The sequence below is a fragment of the Neolamprologus brichardi genome, chromosome 12 (assembly GCF_056152115.1).
Source record: "Neolamprologus brichardi isolate AB-2024 chromosome 12, ASM5615211v1, whole genome shotgun sequence".
NCBI lineage: Eukaryota > Metazoa > Chordata > Actinopteri > Cichliformes > Cichlidae > Neolamprologus > Neolamprologus brichardi.
Window position 1 is genome coordinate 1,789,976 of NC_142115.1, and position 23,311 is coordinate 1,813,286.

The window sequence follows — 23,311 nt, forward strand, 5'->3', positions numbered from 1 at the left end:
TACGTTAGATTAAAATCCCAGAAGGCACACACGGGATCATACACAGTACCATCTGGATTCTGTAGAACATATGAGAAATATGAATATAGTTATAAAAAATGGACATATGTACAGTTAGGAGAAAATAGAAAGATTTTGTTCACCTGCACTCTATGTTGGAGCTGGAAGCGAACTGCCATGCTAACTGGTTGGTCGTCTCCCAGTACTGTGGTAGAAATGACTGAAGAGCCCAAGATGGTGCCTAAATACCTGGTTTGGTGAAAGCACACAAGGTAGAACCAAGTATAAAGAACAGGCACCAAAACCTTTTATCTGAAACAAATACTGATGAATCTTTGTGCGTTTGTAAGGTCTTTACCTTACAAGATAAATCTACTGTTGTTGTGATTTGGTGCTGTACAAAAAAACTGAATTAAATAACCTGAGGATGAAATTTCAACAGTACAGTGTGTAGAAATGTTGGGTGATCGTGGCTCAAGAGTTGGAAGTTCGCCTTGTAATCGGAAGGTTGCCGGTCCGACAGTCTCGATCGTTGTGTCCTTGGGCAAGACACTTCACCCGTTGCCTACTGGTGGTGGTCAGAGGGCCCGGTGGCGCCAGTGTCCGGCAGCCTCGCCTCTGTCAGTGCGCCCCAGGGTGGCTGTGGCTACAATGTAGCTGCCACTGTAACAGTTGCTATTGTAATGCAGTGTATCACCACATGGTGGCGCCTCCTGTCTCATGACTGGTGTGTCACCCCCTTTTTGTTCTTCTTCGCACTCCTCCTGTAATGGATGCTCCCGTGTGTACGCGGACTAGTGTGCTCTTTAGTAATGTGTGGTAGAGGTAGCACTTTTATCTTTGATATTGTAAATAAATGAGTACTTTTTGGAAAGTCAGCAGCTGTCGCTCATTCGCTATCCACCTGCACACCTCCGTGGCTGGCTTCATCTCCACCGCACGTTACACCATCACCAGTGTGTGAATGGGTGGATGACTGAATGTGTAAAGCGCTTTGGGGCCCTTAGAGACTAGTAAAGCGCTCTACAAATACAGGCCATTTACCATTTAGAAATGCCGCCATGTTCTGTCAGTTACTCTGGGAATGTTACTGTTGAAATGCTTCTGAATGCAGCGCATTTTTAAAATAAAAGTGTATTATATATTATTATACAGATTATTTCATATAGATTTTCTGCTATTTTGCATTTAAGCAGATAAGGACTCTTTTTTGGAGCCTTTTCTGGTCTTGTTAACTATAAAGAGAGTTTTTTCTGTTTTTGACTATCATGACTGTTTACATTTTAGATTCTAACTCAAGGCATCAAAACTATGAATGAACACACATGTATGTGTTAAACAAAAAGTGTGAAATAACATGAAAAAACGTGTTTTATATTTTAGATTCTTCTAAATAGCCGCCCTGTTGCTTTGCCTACTGCTTTGCACACTCTTGGCATTCTCTCCATGAGCTTCATGAGGTCATCACCTGAAATGGTTTCCAACAGTCTTGAAGGAGTTCAGAGATGCTGAGCACCTGTCGGCCCTTTTGTCTTCACTCTGCGGTCCATCTCATCCCAAACCATCTCCACTGGAATTAGGTCAGGTGACTGTGGAGGCCAGGCTATGTGGCGCAGCACTCCATCACTCTTCTTCTTGGTCAGGATGCTGTGGTAGCTATGATGGTTCAGTGAGTCTTCAATGTTGAAGGCACAGTGTGTCAACAGTGTCACCAGCAATGCACCATCATAACAACAATCCTCCTCCATGCTTCATGATGGGAACCATGCTTGTAGAGACCATCCATTTACTGTTTCTGTGTCACACAAAGTCATAGCAGGTGGAACCAAAGAGCTCAAATTTGGACTCATCAGACCAAAGCACAGATTTCCTCTGGTCTAATGTCCATTTCTTGTGTTTCTTGGCCCAAACAAATCTCTTCTCCTTTTTGCTTTTCCCTAGTCGTGGTTTCTCAGCAGCCATTTGACCATAAAGGCCTGATTCACACAGTCTGCTCTGAACAGCTGATGTAGAGATGTGTCTGCTACTGGAGCTCTGTGTGACATTAATCTGAGGTGCCGTTAACTTGCGTTTTCTGAGGCTGGTGACTCGGAAGAATGTATCCTCAGCAGCAGAGGGACTCTGGGTCTTCCTTTCCTGCAGCGGTCCTCATGTGAGCCAGTTTTGTCAAAGTGCTTGATGGTTTTTGCGACTGCACTTGGGGACATATTCAAAGTTTTAGCAATTTTTCGACTGACTGACCTTCAGTTCTTAAAGTGATGATGGACTGCCCTTTTTTTATGTAGCTGATTGGTTCTTGCCATAATATGAATTCTAACAGTTGTCAAATAGAGCTGTCAGCTGTGCACCAACCTGACTTCTATACAACACAACTGATGGTCCCAGCTCCATTAAGAAGGCAACAACTAAACCCTCACAAGGCTCACCTGTGAAGTGAAACCGAGTTCAGGTGACTACGTCATGAACAGAGATGGGCAGTAACATGTTACTTGTAACGCGTTACTGTAATCCGATTACTTTTTTTAAGTAACAAGTAAAGTAAGGGATTACTATTGCATAAACAGTAATTAGATTACCGTTACTTTCCCGTAGGAACGCTGCGTTATTGCGTTACTAAAACCGTGATTTTTTTGCGAGAATGTCTCATGACAGTGACGTAAGCGAGTGCGACGTTCGTGACAACAGCTGTGTGCAGATCAACAATGGATCATATATCGAGTGCAGAGAGAGTATGAGCGTGCAGCGTTTAAAGCGTGGAAGTACTGACCTTACTTTGAGTTTGATTCCATAAAAAGTGACAAAAACATTAGTGTCCGTTGTGCGTGGGAAGAAAACTTCTTTTTACAGTGAAAAAACCCCTAAACTTCCAAACAAGCACCGAGTAGCTACGACGTAATGGGAAACTCACAGAGAAACTCGCGGATTCTTCCACTGACCGCTGCACACCTGCACCAGGGTAACCCTCCGCCTACCCCACTCCTGCTTTACAGGTGAAAATAGAGCAACAGGACTGCTAGTCTTTGACTTTATTTATTTTCTGCTGTGTTTTACTTGCATCTATTTGAAAGACTGAGTGTAAACACACAAAATATTTTATTTTATGTGCTGGAATGTGCAGAAAATAGGTTTAAATGTTAAACTAATTTCTTCCAGTCAGAGAATGTTGCAGATAATTAAATGTTTGCTTGATGCATAAAGTTAAAAGATTAAAACTAATAAAACAAGTTTTAAAAAGAGACTTTTCCATTTGATCACATTTTGTATGATGATGCAGAAAAAGTAGAATTGGGCTGAAAGATCTATCACTTTATCACCTATTCAGGTTGTAAATCGTGTTTTTAAAAAGTAACTAAGTAATTAATTACTTTTGAAAATAAGTAATCAGTAAAGTAACTGGATTACTTTTTGGGGGAAGTAATCAGTAATTAGTTACTGATTACTTTTTTCAAGTAACTTGACCAACACTGGTCATGAAGCTCATTGAGAGAAGGCCGAGGGTTTGTACCGCTGTCAACAAAGCAAAGGGCAGCTACTTTCAGAAATCTAAAATATAAGACATATTTAGTGTTATTCATCAATTGTTTCTTTACTACATAATTCCATATATCTTGCTTCATATAGTCGATGTCTTTGGTATGTATCTACAATGTAGAAAGTAATACAAATAAAGAAAAAACAATAAATGAGAAAATATGTCTAAACTTTTGACTGAGTGAACTTAAACTGAAAGCGAGCCTTTATTATGGCTGATGACAGAGTTCAAACAAAGCAGAAATACTGTGACTAAACTAAACTATAACTAAACTGGGAAACTGATATTGTGATAAATTATGGAGACTCAGAGAACTATAACGATGACGATGACTGCAAAGACTGGCTGTGAAAACACGGAGGGTGGGAACACAGACGACGTGACACAGACTGAATGAAACACAGAGACTAAATACACATAAGGGATGATCAGGGGAAGTGGAAACACATGAGGGGGAACAGCTGATACACATGAACCTAATGACAGGACAGGGAAAGTGAAACTACAAACACTGACATTAGACACAGACTTTCAAAGTAAAACAGGAAACATGGGGGAAACATTAGACGTGACCTGAACTGAACATAACCACACAGATATGACGCATGAACCAGGGAGACTGAATACAGGAGGAGATGACATAAACAACTAAGCAACAAAGGACTAAACTGCAACCTCGAAATTAACTAGATGAACTAAACTAGGGCACAGATGAAAACCAAAATATATAAGAACTCAAACACTGGGTCACAGAACCAGCCCACGACAAAAAATGAATGTACTCCCTAAACCTTTTGGAATTTAAAGTATCACACAGATTTTCTCCATGAAGTTATTATTATACTTAACACACGTGAGTAATAAGCGTCAAACTATGAGTGAATTGCTTATGAGAGTGAGCCTACTGGACAGTTTCAACTACGCCTTTTTCTTTGTAAAGCCAGGATTCTGGGGTTGCCTCAGTACTGTTAATGCTGAGTCCGTGTTTTGAGGGAACCATTCAATAAAACTTGATGTTGAGCCATCTGTTTGTTTAAAAATGACTGAATTCACATTTTTACACAAATTTGAGCCAGCACAAAGTCCCATCTTTTTTACATCACAGTCACAACTTCATGGATAACACATGACAGTGGGTTCAACGTTTACCTTTGGCTGCCATCGGTGACGGTGGGCTCCATGGTGATGTTCTCCTCAGGATTGAAAAAAGGCCGCAGAGAGCCGTACCACATGTTGACCAGCGTGAGCTTATGGAAACCTGCACATGTGATAAAATACGATGGTTTGTCAGGTTGAACCAAGAAAAAGAACATGTTTTGTTTTTGCTTGCTTGAAGAGCAAGACAGGGAAGATGGTTTTTGTAGCAATCTCCGACCATTGTTATGGAGATCCTGCATCTTCTGATGTGGGACTGAGATACAGTCTAGGATGGTTGGCTTCTCTGTTTCAGGTCCACAGAAACTTGATCCTCTGGATACTTCCTGCAGCTTCTGCTGCTGCACCACCAATTCTACGAACAGGATTAAAAAGGTTTGGATACATTATTCATCATTTTAATGCTTATATTACATATTACAACTCGTGTTATATTCATTTAGTAGGGGTGCAACAATACACAAAATTCACGGTTCGGTTCGGTTCGATACTTTAGTGTCACGGTTCGATATTTTTTCGATACAAAAAAAATGTTCATGCCTTTTTATTAATTTGTCATTTATTAAATTTTCACGGCACATTCTGCACCACCTCTCTGTGCGTTCATCATTTGTTTGAAGCCAGCTCACCTCCTGCAACCACTTTTCTGAGAATACGCGCTTCTTTTGTGGTTCGGACTCCTTCTGACATTTCTTTGGAGGTGGACGAACACCAAAGTAATTGCTTAAAGGAGCTTCTTCGACATCTTTATGAGTTCTAAACAAATGTCTGTCCTCCTCCAGAAAATCTTATGTATGCAAACACGTGTTGCAACTTCTTATCTTGTGCGCGTTTTTTATTTTGACAGTGAATGCGCACCTGCGGACCACTTATGTGCAGCCCTGGTTATTTAGCTCGTCATATTGCAGCCACAGAAATTCTTTTGTCCATGAAACCATAAAGCTGCACTTTCTTTTTGCCTTATAGTCTGATTTGTCATAACCTTTCCGTTTTGTCACTTCTTCACCCTGACCTGTCTTATTTGGCTCAGCAGAACTAAAATATATATCCTGCTGCTTTTACACACACACTAACATAACGCTCAGCGATTCTCTGCGCGATCAACCTCTCACATGTTTAAGCTGCAGGAGATTTCACTTGTCATGTTTGCATAGTAAGCTAACGATTGATAAGACGATGTCAGAGGAATTGGTGCGCAAATTATCATCACTCACCAATCAGTACTGTCGCTCTCTATACACAGTTCGCACGATTGCAAAGTGAAAGCAAAAAACAAGCGCAAATTCAAACGCGATTTCAGTATGTCACATATTGACAGTGGCTCACCGATGCCAATGACATAATTACCCAGCTACATTTCCGAAAGAATGCAAAAGCATTGACATATATTTTTCCTTCCTACGATAGGCCGACGAGCAGAGCAGGGCAGCCCGACTGGAAAAATCGCTAGCGATTTTGCAAGCCCTGTATCTGATTGAGGAATCACTCATCTTTGGAAAAGAGAGTTTATTACAGAGAAATGTCTCTTTCCAAAATAAAAGCTATACTATACGCTTCTTCTGGGCTATATTCTCAGCAGCATATTAAACATATCAGGTCCCCATAAGGAGAATCATGTGCTAACGGCTGTCTAAATGACTCGGGTAAAGTTTGTATGCGTGCTTGTTGTTTTTGTCTGCTTCCACTTGTCTTTGCACTAGGATGCTATCGGGTAAATGTGCAGTCATATTCGTTGTGTTCCCACTAGTGCTGTCAGCCTTAATCTGAAATGAGGTTAACGCCACAACACGGCAAATCTCCGTTAACGAGCTACCGCGGATTGCCCCGTGTGTGGGGCTGGACAGCGTCAACACATTAACGAGCTAACTGCGCTAACACACTAGTTCCCACTCATGTAATTGAGCATTGCTTGGCATATCTGACATACTGTTTTACTTTAGTCCATGACTCGCTTACCTTCAGGGTCATATGTCACATGAAGACCAAAATAGTTCCAGACGCCAGATCTGAATGAGGGTGGGGGAGGTTCAATTTGCCATGTTGCAACGAGCTTAACTTCTGTCTAGCTAGCTTGCGCTGCGCTCAGTGAATCTGTGTTCGACTACTCCGCCTAGGCTGCACTGTCGAACGCAGATCCACTGAGCGCTCAACACAGACAGCATCGTCAGAAGGAAAGTTGATAAAATAAATTAAAAATGTTGTATTGTTCGATACATATGCGTACCGAACCGAAAGCACTGTATCGAACGGTTCAATATCGATACGAGTATCGTTGCACCCCTATCATTTAGTATCACATGTTTACACTTTTTCAGTAGCAGGTTTAAACCAAAGTCTCAAAACAATGACAATAATGTGAATTACAAAGAGGACTGAAAACATCTTAGCAGAAAGCGAAGATACAGAGATGGGAAGTAATGAAGTAATGAAGTACAAATACTTTGTTGCTGCATGTCAGCAGAGTTTTCAGTTATCTGTACTTTACATGAATATTATTTTTTTACTTTTACTCCCAACATTTTTAACACACATCTGTACTTTCTACTCCTTACATTTCCAAAACAGGCCCGTTACTTCAGGCTCAGCAGTATCATTTATAGCGTTTATACTTAGCAGGTAAAACTGGGCCGGACCGAGTGCATGTGTCCGTATGTTGTAGTCGAGCTTCTAGAGGAATAAACATGAGTAATGTTTCTACACAACGTAACATTTGTACACAGTTTCCCCAACAAACATCAGCAAACACACAAACTGTTTGTGTGCAGTTAATATAACATATATTATAATCTTATAATAAAATATTAGTCATTCTCCCTGTGAATAATAATGGATGTCCTTCAAGGAGCTACGTTTTGCTTTCTTACTTTGAGTACATTTCAGAGACTTTTCACTTGTACTTGAGTAAAGCAGTAGAATCAGTACTGCAACTTTTACTGGAGTATTTTTTAACTCAAGTATCTGTACTTCTACATAAATACAAAAATGTCTGTACCTTTGCCACCTCAGCTAACGTAGAACATCTTTTCGTAGCAACATTATTTCTATACTGCACCAAACCACGACTTTAATCTAATAAATAAATAAATAAATAGACAGTTTCTTGTTGCAGAGGTGCTTCAAGTTTTATAAGTTTTACAATTTTGTATTTTTACATAACTCGAACATCATCAGATATTTAAAAAAGTCCTGAAAGCAGAGAAAACAAACCAGACAAAGAAATGAGAGCAGAATATCAGATTGTAATTATTACATATCTGAGTGGGAGATCGCATTTGCGGCCTTTTACTTTTAGTATCAGTGACTTTCAGATTAAATATTATGTTATTATTAATGTTATTATTAGTGATAAGTTCAAAGTAAAGATGTCACCCAGAAGCTACACAGTTGCCATTTTCTTAATAATTTTTCCACCAGAACTCTGAAGTGATAACAGGAAATTGAACACGACCTTGTGTTGTGAGGTTTTGTTGTCTTGTTGTTTTGTCTCAGACTCTCTATAATTCAATTCAATTAATTATACAACACAAACTCACAACAGTCGCCTTGAGGTGCTTTATATTGTGAGGTAGACCCTGCAATAATACACACAGGGAAAAACTGGGGGGGTCATGTGATTGTTGGGTTGGGGGTCAGCTGCTTTATGGTGTGGCTAATAAAGTTCAGAGAATTTGTTAGTGACCATGTTTACATTTGGCTCAATGAAGTTTGGACTTTACTCTCATATTTTATTTTTTATTTTCTCCATGTTTTATTTTTCAAGGCTAAGAGTGAGCGTTGTTTACATGCTTATTGTTTGTCCACCGTGTTTTTTAATTGCTACGACCAATGCTGCATTCATGTGTTCATCCAGTCAGTATATATATTAAAAAATACTATCTTATTTTATCCCAAGATTTGCCACTAAAACACAAGGATGGCATCTCCATAAAACCTCTCTTGACATGTCTAGATGAAATTAAAGTTTGGTTGGCTCTAAACTTTTTAAATTTTAATGAAAAGAAAACAGAAGTGTTGGTGACCCAGTGGTCCCTGTGAGTCCTCCTCTGTTGTTTTAGGATCCCTGGAAGTCTATTTTAAACCTGTTGTTATAGACCTTGGTTTTAAGTTGGACAGTGATTTTAAATTGGACAACCAAATCAGAGCAGTGGTGAAGTACGGTTTTTATCATTTAAGGCGACTGGCAAGAGTAAAATCTTTTCTTTCGAGGCAGCATCTTGAAACAGTAATCCATGCTTTTATTTCTTCCCGCCTGGACGACTGTAACTCACTTTATGTGGGGGTCAGTCAGTCGTTGCTCTCACGTCTGCAGCTGGTTCAAAATGCGGCTGCACGACTCCTAACAGGAACTCGAAAAAGAGAGCATATAACCCCCGTGCTGGCCTCTCTGCACTGGCTGCCTGTGTCTTTTAGAGTTAATTTTAAAATTCTTATGTTTGTTTTTAAATGCCTCCACAGTCTTGCCCCGCCTTACCTCTCTGAGCTTCTTCATCAACACATACCCTGTCGGTCTCTCAGGTCAGCTGACCAGCTGCTCCTGGAGGTACCGAGATCCAGGAGGAAGCTCAGAGGGGGCGGGGCCTTCTCTGTTGTGGCTCCAAAATTATGGAATAATTTGCCCATGCACGTCAGAGAGGCCCCTTCACTGTCCACTTTTAAATCACGTCTTAAAACCCACTTTTATTCCTTGGCTTTTAACCTCAGCGAGACTTAGTTTCTCTTTTAATTGAAGTAGTTAATTAGTGATTTCACTCTTCTTTTATTTGGTTTTTACTTATATCTTATGTAATTTTATTTTACAGTTCCAATGTACAGCACTTTGTGTCAGCTGTGGTTGTTTTAAAGTGCTTTATAAATAAAGTTGATGATGATGATGATGATGAAGATCCAGACCGCATGCAGTGTTTGTTATTGATTCTTTGGCATTGAACTGAATTGTATTCAGTCTGAGAGCATCTGAGTTTTGTTACTTATGTTTCTAGTTTTGGTTCTTGTTTGCTTTCATCTCTGTTCCATTTTCATGTCCAGTCTTTGTCTCGTCTCTGTGATGCCTCCATCTGTCTCATCTGTGCTTTGTCCTTTTTCTTCCCAGTCTGTCATGTCTCCATCACTGTTTATTCCCCAGTTGGTTAAATCAAATGAAGAATCGAATTTATTTCTTCTCCTCACATACAAAGTCTTGAATATTCATGTCCCATCACATCTTAAACACCTCATAGTACCTTATCGCCCCAACAGAGCACTTCCCCCTCAGGCTGCTTCCTATTTGTGGTTCCTGGGTTTTTAAAAGGAGAACAGGAAACAGCTGTCATGCCATCAGCTGTCAGGACCCCTGTCTTGTAGAACCAATTCCCAATCTGGATTCAGGAAACAGACCATCTTTCTACGTTTAAGATTAGGTTTTAAATTTTCCTTTTTTTAAAAAAAAAAAAAGCTTATAGTTATGCCTGGATCAGGTGACCTTGAATACTTCCTCGGTGATGGTGCAATAAGCCTAGGCTGCTGTCGGCTTCCCATGATGCACCGAGTGTTTCTCCTTCACTCACCTCTTTTCACTACCTCTCTGTGTTTATCCACCACTTTGCATTCAATTGTTTGTTATAATTAATCCCTGGCTCTCTTTAACAGTCTGTGTTCTGTCCTGCTCTTTCCCCTCATCCCAAACCAATCGTGGCAGATGGCTGCCCCCCAGTTCTTTCTTCCTGTTTTTCACCTGATTGTTGGGGTTTTCTCTGTATTTTCGTAGGGTCGTTAATGTAAAGCGACCTTACAATATAAAGCGTCTTGAGGAGATTGTTGTGATCTGATGATAGTAGATGACAGCAACAGACAGGCTGTAACAGGCTGAGAGAGTTAAAATGATGTCACTCTGCAGTGATTCTTCATATTCTTCTTTTCCATTGTTAGCCAGTGCTTGTTCATGGGGGGGTCATCTGATTGTTGGAGGCTTTTCTGTATGGGACTTAATCCAGTCTCATCCTTGTCTTTGGACTTACTGTAAGACTTTGTTTTGATGGTGTTGCTTTACAGGCCAATAATGATTTGATGTTATTTTAATGGAGAAAGACAGAATATAAATTAAATATCTATATGAATACAGATACATCCATAGACAGACACGCAGCCAAGTGATACACCCAACATATCTACACGTCATAATATTCTGGGTGATGGAAATGCAACTGAAACTTCTCAGTGTTAAAACATCCCACCTAGACACCAATGTTGACTTGACCGGGCAGGCTGGGCTCTAAATTAGTTCAAGTGGTTTGTGATTTCAGGTGGAATAACCCTGCTCTGTTTCGATGGATGGATGGATGGATAGATGGATAGATGGATAGATGGATGGATAGATGGATGGATAGATAGATAGATAAAAACCCAAAAAACAAAACTTAAAAATCATCAAGTTTTCATGTATATATCTTTGTCTACAGAATGCGTGTGCTCGAAAAGGAGTAGGATGAAGTTTACACTTTTCTTGTTTCTACCCCCTTATTTCAAATTTCATTGCTTACAAATCCAAATCCAGGATTCAACATTATTTGATCATATATGGTTAACTATGTACAAGTCTAACACATTGAACATACACAAATAAAAACCATTTTCAGCCCGTAAACCAGAACAACAACAAACTACATTTTTACATAAACTAATCACCCTGTCTATAACACCCGCTTAATCTCTGAGCTTGTTTTATATCTGTGTGACAAACACCTTAATAAACACTTAAGGTTGGGTTACTCAGGCCTTGATCTATAAAATAAATGAGGACACAATGAGACAACTTAGTCACTGAGAGGAAGTTAGTGTCACATAGTGAAGAAAGATGAAAAATTACTATACAAAGTGACCATCAGCAGACGAGATAAACACAGGTACACAGGTGTGCATTGTTTGTTTGTGGAGAAGTTGTTAAAGCTGTAGCCAATCAGCTTTAATTGTCATATTTGCACTGAGGACATCAAAATCCACAGGACAATGGCAGATTTTACCATTTGAGCAGTGCAATAAGGAAGTGTCTAACAGATCAGTTGGATACAGTTGAATCCATAAGTGTCTGAATAAAAACAGTGGGTTTCATTAAAAACCATCCTTATAGTTCAAACGATACTTGTCAACTGAACTGGCTGCAGTTCCTAAACAGCTAATTCAATAGTTTTGTTAAACAGTGTCTTATGATCCATGTTCATGAATACACGCTGGAAAAAAGGTCTACGATGTTAAAATTAAAGCTAAGATACATCCTGCAGTTAGTCATAGTATATCATTTTGTTAAACGTGTATTTGATTATCAGTACAAAACTCCTTTTTATGTTCTATTATTGTGTTTCTGTCATCACTGGTGAATAGATCTCATCTTTCTGAAGGTCATTTGTTACATAATTGCCTTTTTTCTCTGGCTTCATCATCAAGCAGTTTTTTAGCTTTCTAAAACTGCTTGATGATGAAGCCAGAGCCTGTATCTGTTATACCTTTGTGTCCAAATTCCTCTGCTCTAATGTGTGTGTGTGTGTGTGTGTGTCAGAGAGAGAGATAGACTCACTGATGTTGGGGCTGCGGATGGTTAGGTGATCGGTCTCTGCCATTAAACGAGGGCTCAGGCTGGTCACCATGTGGTCAATGCGTTTGACCACATCCATGGGGCCGTTCACCACCTCAAACACAGACCACGAGCATGTTAGCAGCAGTGACACGTGGCCACTATGGCCTGCTCAAACCAAAGAAGGCAGATCTCAAAATGTCCATGCATACACTACTTTTATGCTCTTAACTGTTTCCCACACTGTTGCAGCAGAACTGGGCACACACACAGCTCAGTGGACGGGCCTATAACGCAGCGTACAATCAGAGATTTCCTGTTGTCTGTATTGAAAACCTGCATTCTGATTTCAATTTGCCCATTGAAGAACTGAGCCTTGGAGACAGCTGGGAGCAGAGCAAGAGAGGGAGGTTTATGGATGAGCACATGCACAGTTTTTTTAAATGGCTCATCATTGAGTCTGCGTTGAGTTGGCCTTGGAGCACTGAGAGTTCTGAGGGGGAAGGGAGGCAAAGTGCTGAGAGAAACACTTGTCATAAGGCAACCTTTATACAGATCCATACACATCAATAGTGCAGAAGCAGAGGAGGAAAGAATAACAGAGCCTGGTGACAGAGATGAGGGAAAACACAGTGGAGCGAGTGTGAACAGGGTTACGTGGATGGTTTTACTCAATAATTAGAGAAAATTTGGGAAAATCTGGATGACTAAGCAACGACTTGGAGGCAGACTTTAAATTTATCAGCTCTGTTCTTCATCACTGAAGCTGATGTTGAGCTCTTATAACACAGACCATAGAAGCATACTGTCCTCTGGTGGATTTGAAGGAAAATAACACCCACGTTCCTTCCTACACAAACCAGTCACTGGAGTGTAAGTGGGACAGCCTTTTCTCTTGGACCTCACACGTCCTATCTTTTGATACTGAGCAGTGATTAGACCAGTGTTCTCTTCACCAAATTGAATTTTTGACACGTTTGTGTGAGGTATAATCTCACCATCTATTAGGCCATGTAATATCTGTGCAGGGTTATGTATAAAGGTTGGGTAAAGCCAATCTAACATGTAGCATCTGACGAAGAAAAGAAACATCACCAATCCTGGATCAATCAAGAGTCAGCTATCTCATTCTGGAGAGTGCAGCAGGCAGGGAACCACTTGTACAATTAATTAGTTCTCAAAGTTTAAAAAGTTATTTTAGCATAAAGCAGCTTCGCAAATTAGGGAATGTAGTGACAGGTGTTTACGTAGCAGTGAGGTTGTAATGCCTGCGTCCTGAAAGTGTGGCCCATGGACCATCAATATAAATATAATATGATGACCATAAATAATAGAAAGTGTACCAATAGTTTTTTCACAGTTATGGGATTCAGCAAAGCACAGTGACATCTAGAACCATTTCTACACGTCTTTAGTACATTTCAGTTTTCAGGTAAAAGCACGCTCCTTTCTTGCCATTATCCCCAACTGGTTTCGGCAGATAGCTGGCCCTCGTTGAACCTGGGATTGGGTCATGTGACATGGACTGGGTTTTATAGCACTTTTCTACTCTGAGCACTCAAAGATTTTACGAAAGCTGCCTCATTCACATAAGCACTTTTTTTTACACGAGTCCTTTCTATACTCTGATGGATGCATCGGGTTAGTACCCTGCCTGAGGACAATTGGCACGTAGGGGCTGAAGTTGCAGTGCCATTTAGCAGCTTGAGTGTAAACATTCCTCCTCATTCGTTCGGTCCTGGTAGCCAGCACATGGCAGTTTGTTATTAAGGTGGCTGGTTCCCCTGCTGTCCTCCTGGCTGCAGATGTGCAGCGTTTGCTGTCTGTCCTACAGATTCAGGAGGTTGAACTAGCTGAATGAACTACCTTCCTGAGGACCAAATGGTTCCATCAGATGTGTTTCTGCTTCCAGGAGGTGATGCTCCAACTCAGGATGCAAAGGTAGATGTTGCTGAGCACCCTGGGTGGGAGTTTGAAGCCCTTTAATCATCTGAGGTACTCATCAGGACTATATCCCTGAAACTAATTTTATGTTAATTGCATATAAAATTCAATACATTTTCAATAGGCTTAACAAAAGGTTTTGAAATCTATATTTAACTGTTTATATTTAGGGATGCGACTTCTGTGGATGATACAAGTGTTACGTCTGTGTGTTTTTGGTGCTTTCTAAAGGTTAGTACTTCATACCTCAAATTAGGGCTGCCACAAACGATTATTCTGATAGTCGGCTAGTCACCGATTATTTTTGCGATTAGTCAACTAATCAGATCATCATCCATTGGACGTAAAACTACAGCTTATTGCACCAGCAGCATCTGCTCTTATATAACTATCATTAGCTTACAGCTTTAAGAGTTTAAGGTATGTGCTAACTAAAAATAAAGACAAGATGATAGTTTATTAAATTTTAATGAAATTTGCAGATTGTTTCGGTGAAGTTTAATAAACTCCTTGCTATCTAAAATATAACAGGACACTGGAGTAAATTCTCGAGCATCTCACACTTCTGATAATCAGCTGTCTGCTTGAGTTTATTCAGCTGTGTAAAAACTATAACTTTAATCTCAGTGAAACCGATTTACTCAGGAACAAATAAAATACTGAAAAAAGCCAAACAATAACATTGTAAGTTATCTAAGTGACTTATATATCATGTTTAACCTGAGTAGTGAAAGACAGCGGTGTGTTTGAAAACGATTAGCCGGGAGTCCGGTGTTGTCACGGCTCTAGTTAGCCTAGCCCCCGGCTAGCTATCGAGCTAGTGGGTAACAGACGTCTCCGAAAACGTCGGAGCGCTTTTGAAAATATGTGGTGTCTTGATAAACTGAGCAGATATTTGAGGTTTACACAGCTACATTCTCGCCTGAAAATATGTTCAACGTTTATTTTGTGACCCAGAAAGAATAATAACAGTAATATTAAAACTAACTAGCTGCCGCCATTGTTGTAAACTGAGCTGTCCCGCGCTATGAATTCTGGGACACAGCTTCTTCTTCTTCTTCGGGGTTTAACGGCAGCTGGCGTCCTTGTACATGCAGTGCTGCCATCTTCTGTTTCAGTCCGTTATTACACTCTTAAATCCTACTACTTATTCCTGCGTCTTTTGTGATCTTACAAAGCTTCAAACGACGCGTCGACTATTAAATTAGTCGTCGACGATTCTGATAGTCGACTAATCGTGGCAGCCCTACCTCAAATAATTAAAAACAAAGGAAATAACAGAATTCGATAAATGGAATCTGTGTGTGCATCATAGAAGAGGACAGTGAATTCATTTTTGTTTCTAAATGTATTTTTAATTTATCAGGATCAGCTCTTGAATAGAGAATCCACTCCCACGGTGAATTTACAGATCACCAGTGAACCTACTATTTTGTTAGTTACTTTAACTCAAGTTACTTTAAATACATGTAGCAAAGGTTTAATTCCAAATATAGAGTGTACTAAACATCCAAACAAACAGAAAAATCAGCGCTGAGTTAAGTAGACGTTTCCTGCCTCGCCTCTATTTTAGCCACGTTGAGCGAGAGCGAGCAGAAGCATGTGCAGTAGTTCTTCAGCATATACAAAGAATAATGACCCTTAAAGACTTGTTTTCCATTTAGAAGCTGCCATTATTCCATTTATTTGAAAATCTATTCCTCCTACTTGAGCTTCGGATCCTTACAGGCAGAGTGGGTGAAGGCTGACAACTACATTCTTCTATCTGACTGTACAATAGTAATCAGGCCAGATGTAGAGTTATATATTGCACACATCTGGAAGCAAAATATGCATTAATTCCCTGAGAGATGGAACATGATCCTAATGTTTAGAATAACTGTCGTAGGCTATGGTTTGGGACACATCCCATTTTCCCTGGCTGTATCTTAATTGGCCCGTGGGGATAAATAAAGTCTTTCTGATTCTGATTCTGACAAACTAGAAAAAGTAGTGCTTCCCAACAATCCTGACAGTAATCATTTGGCAGCTTCTACCTTTACGTTTATTCTAATAACAAAAAGAGGGAAAGATTTGTTGGTTTTAGAGGAACTGGCTGTTCAAACAGAAGATGCTGGAGAGAATGGTGACTGTGTTTATTTGTGAATGAGGATAAATGAAGCTTTGAGTACTCAAGTAGAGTAAAAAAGTACTATGTAAGAATCAGTCCATTTAGCCTTTATCCATCAGTTTCCTTCTGTTCACCCAATCCTGGAGTGTGGGCTTGCTGCAGCCTATCCCAGCTCTCACAGGCTGACCCTGACCAGGACTGCCACAGGGCAGGAAAACAAGGAACTCTAAGCACTGCTGGTACCGTCTGATGACAAGTTGAGGTTGTGTAAAAACATCTGATATTGTGACGCTGCAGGTAAAAACCAAAGTCAGCATCAGAGTCACTCAGTGTGAACTACCTCTTTGATGGCTTGCCACTTTAAGGTGTCTTCTTCACTGATGATGCTGTCGGCCAAGGTGATGAAGTGCTGGCTGAGCTCCTGTATGTTGTCCTGGCTGTAGTTAGTGTCGTGGGTAAACGGCTGTGAGGGGACGTCTGCAGTTAGAGACAGAAGCTGTATGAGGGACATCATGTCTGCTGGCTGCAGTCCCTCGTCCCGGGTGTCCTCCAGGGCCTGGACAGAGACGTCGAGCAGGGCGGATGCCTGAGCCAGGCTGCTCAGCGCTGATGGCAGCATCAGCTAGGAGAGGACACAGCGAGTTTTTAGTGTGATTAATATTTACTAATAACTTTCTGTGACATCAGGTCATTTGAGTTCATGTGTTTTTATTTGTGTTTTCCTGTTGGAAAGTGGAAAAAGCCTGATAAAGAATTAGAAATCAAATTTAAAAAGTCTGGATACAATTATTGTCACAATTATCATAAATAGCACAATAACAATATAATCACAATGTGTTTAGGAGGTGAAAAATAACAGTTATGTTATTAGTCAGCGTCACCTCAGATTTATTTTTAATTAAAAAATGCAGATTGATGTAGTTGGCAGGAGACACGAACTGCACAAAAGTATACAAAAAGAAAAAACAATCTGATTTCCTAATGATAGCATGATCTGTAAATCACTGACACACTATCAATATTTCATATGTTGCAGTTACCCCTCCGTGAATTGCTCCCTTATCATGGTGGAGGGGTTTGTGGGAGCGTCTCCCTATCAGGGGAGACCAGACAAAGAGTCATTCAGACCCACTATGAGCAGAGATCAAGGGAACTGTTCACCCTGCCTGGGGTAGGGTTACCGGGGCCCTGCCCTGGAGCCAGGCATTAGTCCGGGTACAGCCTGAAAAAGGGACATGAGCCCACCCTCAGGGGGCGCATTAGGGGTTGGGTGCAATGTGACCGATCCTTGTCTACCAAAACTAGCAATTGTTACATGCAGTGTCACCTCTCTGGTGCAGAAGGAGCCTGGAAACAGTCTCCTGATACTTTTCAATGCAAAGTATGTTACTAGATTTAAATAAAGATATAAAAAAATGCAGTGCAGTTATAAAACACATAAAGCATGTAGTACGACATGTAGAAGTGTACCTGGCTCTGGTTGGAGAGCTTCATCAGCTGGCTCATGAAAGCAGTGGGCTGAGAGCTCTGAGAGTCACTCATCTGCTTCATCTTCAGGTAACGCTCTGCCAAAAACAATATGACATGAATGCAGGTGATATATAGTGAGGGCAGCATGCACTGCTGCTCACAGATCATTACTCCGTCCTGGGCCTGCTGCAGCCTCCGAGAGTACAACACTAAACTCAAATCAGAAGTGACCTCCCTTACTTAAAGCTCAGATAGTGTGATTTAGTTACAGGAGGCAAAGAACTGAGACTATTTTATTAATGCTCAGTCGAGGACTGTGACTCCAGTAACCCTGCTTGAAACCATTTGTTTTACCATAGATCAATTCTTTTGATCAACATTTAGAAGAAACTTGGGGGGAAAGATCTGTGACTTCCTGTTTCCTGCTGACAGGAGAAGTAAAATGAAGCTATGGAGAACAGGAGCATCTGCGGGGGGGGCAGGGGGTGGCAGGGGCAATGGGAAGTCAGAAGATTTCATTAGAAGTGAATACAGTGCAGGAAGTCAGTGTAGAAAACATGGAGGATCGTTTTCATGGTCATCGTGGTAGGCATCTGTTTTGTTTTGTACAGCATCAACTCCTCTCACAAAGCATCTTTACAGCAAATGTTTCCAGCACAGCTGAAAACTGCATGCAAACAGGAAAGATGTGACCCTGATGTGACTTCAACGCTTACATTTAAATGGCTTAAACTGGTGGAAGGTTAAATAAGTCCCATCATGCACCAGACCTCTGCAGCGTACAGCCTGTGAGGCTCACCTCTGCTGCTCCTGCAGATGAAAGGCAGGAGATCGTGGCAGTCCGTCAGACCCGACTGTGGAAGCTCAGCTGACCAGCCCTGCAATGTTCTGCAGCCCTGTAGCTCCACCTGCTGGTGCACTGCTGCAAACACGTACCAATGGTCACACAAGACAAGAGTTAGTATGAAAAGAATATCTGAAGCCTTGTCAGGTGTAATTAATGGACATTTGATTAAAGCAGAAAACTGAATAATGGTTTTAAATGATATCAAATTGTATCTCAGTAATGTGCAAACACAAATGAAACCTATCTGAGTGCTGATAAGAAACAAACTGTGCTCAGATCTAGTAAGAGGAAATATGGGGGAGTAGTCAACACTGCTCGGAGCTGTTCCTTCCCGAGCCGCCCCCCCACACACTGACTGAGCTCTGGGAATCCCCTGCAGTCATCCAGCCCTCCCTGCACACTTTCTTTCTGCTTGTTCTGGAAGCATCCCAGACTTTTCCTGTATAAATTTAATTCTTTGGTTTTATACTAAAGTAAGAATGTGACAGAAAGGCTTTTCTGTGATGCTTTGTGCAAGAACACATGAAATAGTCATAAAGATTTTCTTTTTTGTGTAGACAGTATTGTTAGAATCAGTTCCTCCATAGTTAGAATAACAGGATGTAATTATTTTTCATAGTTTAATTTTACTGATGACTGTACATCAGTAAAATTTTAACTGTTTGCTGTTATTTTACACAAGTATTTTTTGTCGCATTCTTAAAAAAGTAACTATTTCAGCCCCTTGACTGTTTTATCCAATGACTACCTTTTACATGGGTTACTGTTCAAATGTTTATTTGTTCTTGTAAGCTCGGCTATCAGCCTGGTGGCCAAACCAGGTTGACTTTTGTTTGTTGCCACTAAGTAGATCAAACTGAATGAAGTGGATTCAGTTATATTTCTGTGTTACACGTGGCCAGCTGAACCTCTACATAATTACTTTTTAGTCATTTAATTTAGCTTTTGCAGTTCGTTAATAAAATGCATAGATTACATTCAGCTGTCCTGTTAACCTTAAATTTACTTACTCATCACAGCTGTTTAATTATTTAACATTTTTAACTATTTATTCATTATTTATTTGTCTTTGTATGTTATTCTGTTTTGGCTGTGACATTTTGTTTATCTGTTACTTCTAACTAACCTACAATTAGGGCTGCCACGATTAGTCGACTAGTCACGATTACGTCGACTATCAAAATCGTCGACGACTGATTTAATAGTCGACGCATAGTTTGAAGCTTTGTAAGATCACAAAAGATGCAGGAATAAGTAGTAGGATTTAAGAGTGTAATAACGGACTGAAACAGAAGATGGCAGCACTGCATGTACAAGGATGCCAGCTGCCGTTAAACCCCGAAGAAGAAAAAACTGTGTCCCAGAATTCATAGCGCAGCCCAGCTCAGTTTCCAACAATGGCGGCAGCTAGTTAGTTTTAATATTACTCTTATTATTCTTTCTGGGTCACAAAATAAACGTTTAACATATTTTCAGGCGAGAATGTAGCTGTGTAAACCTCAAATATCTGCTCAGTTTATCAAGACACCACATATTTTCAAAAGCGCTCCGACGTTTTCGGAGACGTCTGTTACCCACTAGCTCGATAGCTAGCCGGGGGCTAGGCTAACTAGAGCCCTGAGAGCACCGGACTCCCGGCAAATCATTTTCAAACCCACCGCCGTCTTTCGCTACTCAGGTTAAACATGATATATAAGTCACTTAGATAACTTAAAAATGTTATTGTTTGGCTTTTTTTAGTATTTTATTTGTTCCTGAGTAAATCGGTTTGGCTGAGATTAAAGTTATAGTTTTTACACAGCTGAATAAACGTCAAGCAGACAGCTGATTATCAGAAGTGTGAGATGCTCGAGAATTTACTCCGGTGTCCTGTTATATTTTAGATAGCAAGGAGTTTATTAAACTTCACCGAAACAATCTGCAAATTTCGTTAAAGTTTAATAAACTATCATCTTGTCTTTATTTTTAGTTAGCACATACCTTAAACACTTAAAGCTGTAAGCTAATGATAGTTATATAAGAGCAGATGCTGCTGGTGCAATAAGCTGTACGTTTTATGTCCAATGGATGATGATCTGATTAGTCGACTAATCGGTGACTAGTCGATTATCAAAATAATCGTTTGTGGCAGCCCTACCTACAATAATTTAAAATATTTACCAGTTTTAGATCAAATCTTTATAGTTTACTGGATAGTTTACTACCTGGGACAATTTTCCATTTCATTTTTAATTTTTTTAGTTGTCATTCATTTTTAAATTTGAACACTGTCTAATTATTACACTTCTCTGCTAACTTTCAAGGCAGTTTGCCTTTAACCGTCTGACAATGTGCATATTTTTAAAAAAGCTACTTTACTTTGTATTTCTCCTTCATAAAGTAGAGCAAAAATCATCAAAGCAAGGTTGACAAGGCCAACAAAGTATACCAACATACAACAGCTCTTATTAGCAGAGAATAAATTTAAGTTATAGATTTTAAAAGGAGTCATCTTACCCGGGCAAAACAAACGGGCCTGCACCTCTTTGACCACAGGGTGGCTACTAAGGAGCTCAAGGTTCCAACTGAAAAGTAGGTCCTGGGTGACTGGTGAACATTCGTTTAGCAGACGGACATGGTGTGATTCCAAAGACATGTTCCAGACATTTAGGTCAGTTATATTTCCAAAGAAAGGCTCTGTAAAATTCCCGCCAAAAGAGTCTTGGTCCTGCCCCAGGATCAGAATCCCATCTCCGTAGATTTCCCTAGAAGTGTCTGTGTCTGAGCCTGTGTCTTTCCTGTCTCCGTCCACATAGGTAGCCCAGTGGCCACCACTCTGCTGCCACGTGACACAGATTTGATGCCACGCACCATCATTTGGGAAGGATGCCTTGTATGGTAGGTGCTTCCCGTGGATGATGAGCGCCAGCAAAATGCGACCCTGCATGTCTGCTTGGCCTCGCAGCTGGAACTCATTGGTAAAGACAGGCGCAGCGTAGGAAAATATGGTCGACACCTCACTCCACCATGGGTCCCACTGAACTCGAACACAAACACTGACAGATGAGAGGGCCGGGAAGGACTTGTTGACGTGTGCAAAGCCCTCACGCGACTCCTTTGGAAACTTTAGAGCTGAGAACTGCAAATCTGAAAGATGAGAACAAAAAGGCGTTTCACGTAAAACAGAACAAAACAAAAATCTGCAGCTTAAAACTGCGTTTTCACTCACACTGCTGGGAGAGTGCCACAGGCTTGGAGGCTACTCTGCTGGAATCCCTGACCCAGACGGATGAATGAAGTCCAGCCTGCCGAAGCAGCTCCAAAACTTCCTTCTGGTCTGAGGTGATGAGAGAGCTAAACCGCCCTCTGCAGAAGCTGTCGGCTCGAGAGAAGGACAGCGAGTCATTGACCAGCTGGAAAGCCCAGTGTGGTGTCAGATACACCAGTGTTTCTCCTAGAAAGTCAGACATATACATGAAGTTTCATTAAACATGGATAATATAGAGATTTTATTTAGCCTTTAGTGGCCAGAATTCTCACCATTTGAGCCCTCTACTCTTTCTGGCACGGCATGTGTCGGCTCACTTTTACATCCCACCTGCAGGACAAAGAAAACCAGTTTACCAAAACACCAAATTAAAAACAATGACCATCAGTAATTTGGATTTCCATGTTTTAAATGGTAACAACAATGAAAAAAGCACACATCAAAAAAATGTATCCATTTAAATCATTATGGAAAAATGAGAAAGTTATTACCTCAAACAGGAAGAGTATGAGTCCAGTAAGCAGGGTTCCCATCATCTCTAAGCCAGTGTAGCGTTCTGCTGTAATAAACCATTCAGGTCACCAGTGCAATTATGAATTATATTTCTGCTAAATCTAGATAAACGCCACTGATTATGAGCATTTAAGCCATAAACATCTCAGATGCTGCTGTGAGCCGTGCATGACAATGCTGGTGGCAAGCACGTGTCACTCTTCAACAGCTGGTTCGCAAATATTCAATTTTTTTCCCAGTTTATGGGAGATGTTAAATCCCGTCTTTCCTCCAACCAGTACAAAAAGTAGTGTGAGGTAATATGGGAACAAGATCCAGACTAGTACTGCTAATACCTCAACAACAGCGTTCGATACACCCTGCAGTGCAGTCTGATCTCCTGACTGGGAGAGAGCTGGTGATCCCAGTGCATCTGTCCAACAATCCCAGTCTGTCCTGCCTCCTCTTTGCTACAGACTCAAACTCCTCCCTCTCCTTTCTGCCCTCCACCCTGAAACCATCGGGCTTTGTCATGCAAATAGAGCCATTTTTTAAAAGAAGCCTATTTACGTAAGCAGTGTCAAGCATTTGCCAGAGAGAGTTCATCAGCAGCAGCAGGGCGGCAGACATTTTTACTGTATCGGCCTTGTTGATGTTTACTACAGAACACTTTGTGTTAAGTGGGACATCTGTTTCATTATTGTACTTCAAAGTTAGTCAAACATTAGTGCTACTCATGTAATCCACCCACAAAGTTTGTCCTTGACAGATTTTATCAGGTGGCTTCGTGCATCATGTAAGCGAGCTCCTCTATACCTCAGCTTCACAGTACACTTCCTGCTTCAAACAGGCATCTTCTGCTCTGAGGTTTATCCAGTGGCATTGCACTGACTATGTGACAACAGCAAAAAGGAAGGGCAAGAAACATACACTGCATTTTACAGGTTGTAAGCAAACCACTGGTTAAACTG

General features: G+C 40.7%; 1 protein-coding gene across 4 annotated transcripts in view; it reads right to left on the minus strand.

Annotated features, from left to right (window-relative positions):
* adgrd2 (adhesion G protein-coupled receptor D2) overlaps positions 1-22,753 on the minus strand; it is a 58,930-nt gene extending 36,177 nt beyond the window's left edge. For 2 of the 4 annotated variants that reach the window (XM_087848642.1, XM_087848641.1), the window contains exons 1-12: positions 22,340-22,753; positions 22,121-22,178; positions 21,810-22,034; positions 21,098-21,727; positions 18,554-18,676; positions 17,755-17,849; positions 16,625-16,906; positions 12,234-12,345; positions 4,908-5,042; positions 4,682-4,790; positions 144-249; positions 4-59 (exon numbers count right to left, since the gene is read on the minus strand). In XM_087848642.1, coding sequence (XP_087704768.1) covers positions 4-59; positions 144-249; positions 4,682-4,790; positions 4,908-5,042; positions 12,234-12,345; positions 16,625-16,906; positions 17,755-17,849; positions 18,554-18,676; positions 21,098-21,727; positions 21,810-22,034; positions 22,121-22,178; positions 22,340-22,384 — 1,976 coding nt within the window. In that variant the 5' untranslated portion in view covers positions 22,385-22,753. Of the gene's footprint in view, positions 1-3; positions 60-143; positions 250-4,681; positions 5,043-12,233; positions 12,346-16,624; positions 16,907-17,754; positions 17,850-18,553; positions 18,677-21,097; positions 21,728-21,809; positions 22,035-22,120; positions 22,179-22,339 lie in introns of all 4 variants that reach the window. The other 2 variants (XM_087848640.1, XM_087848639.1) reach the window with 1 other exon arrangement.
* Positions 22,754-23,311: the final 558 nt, after the last annotated feature.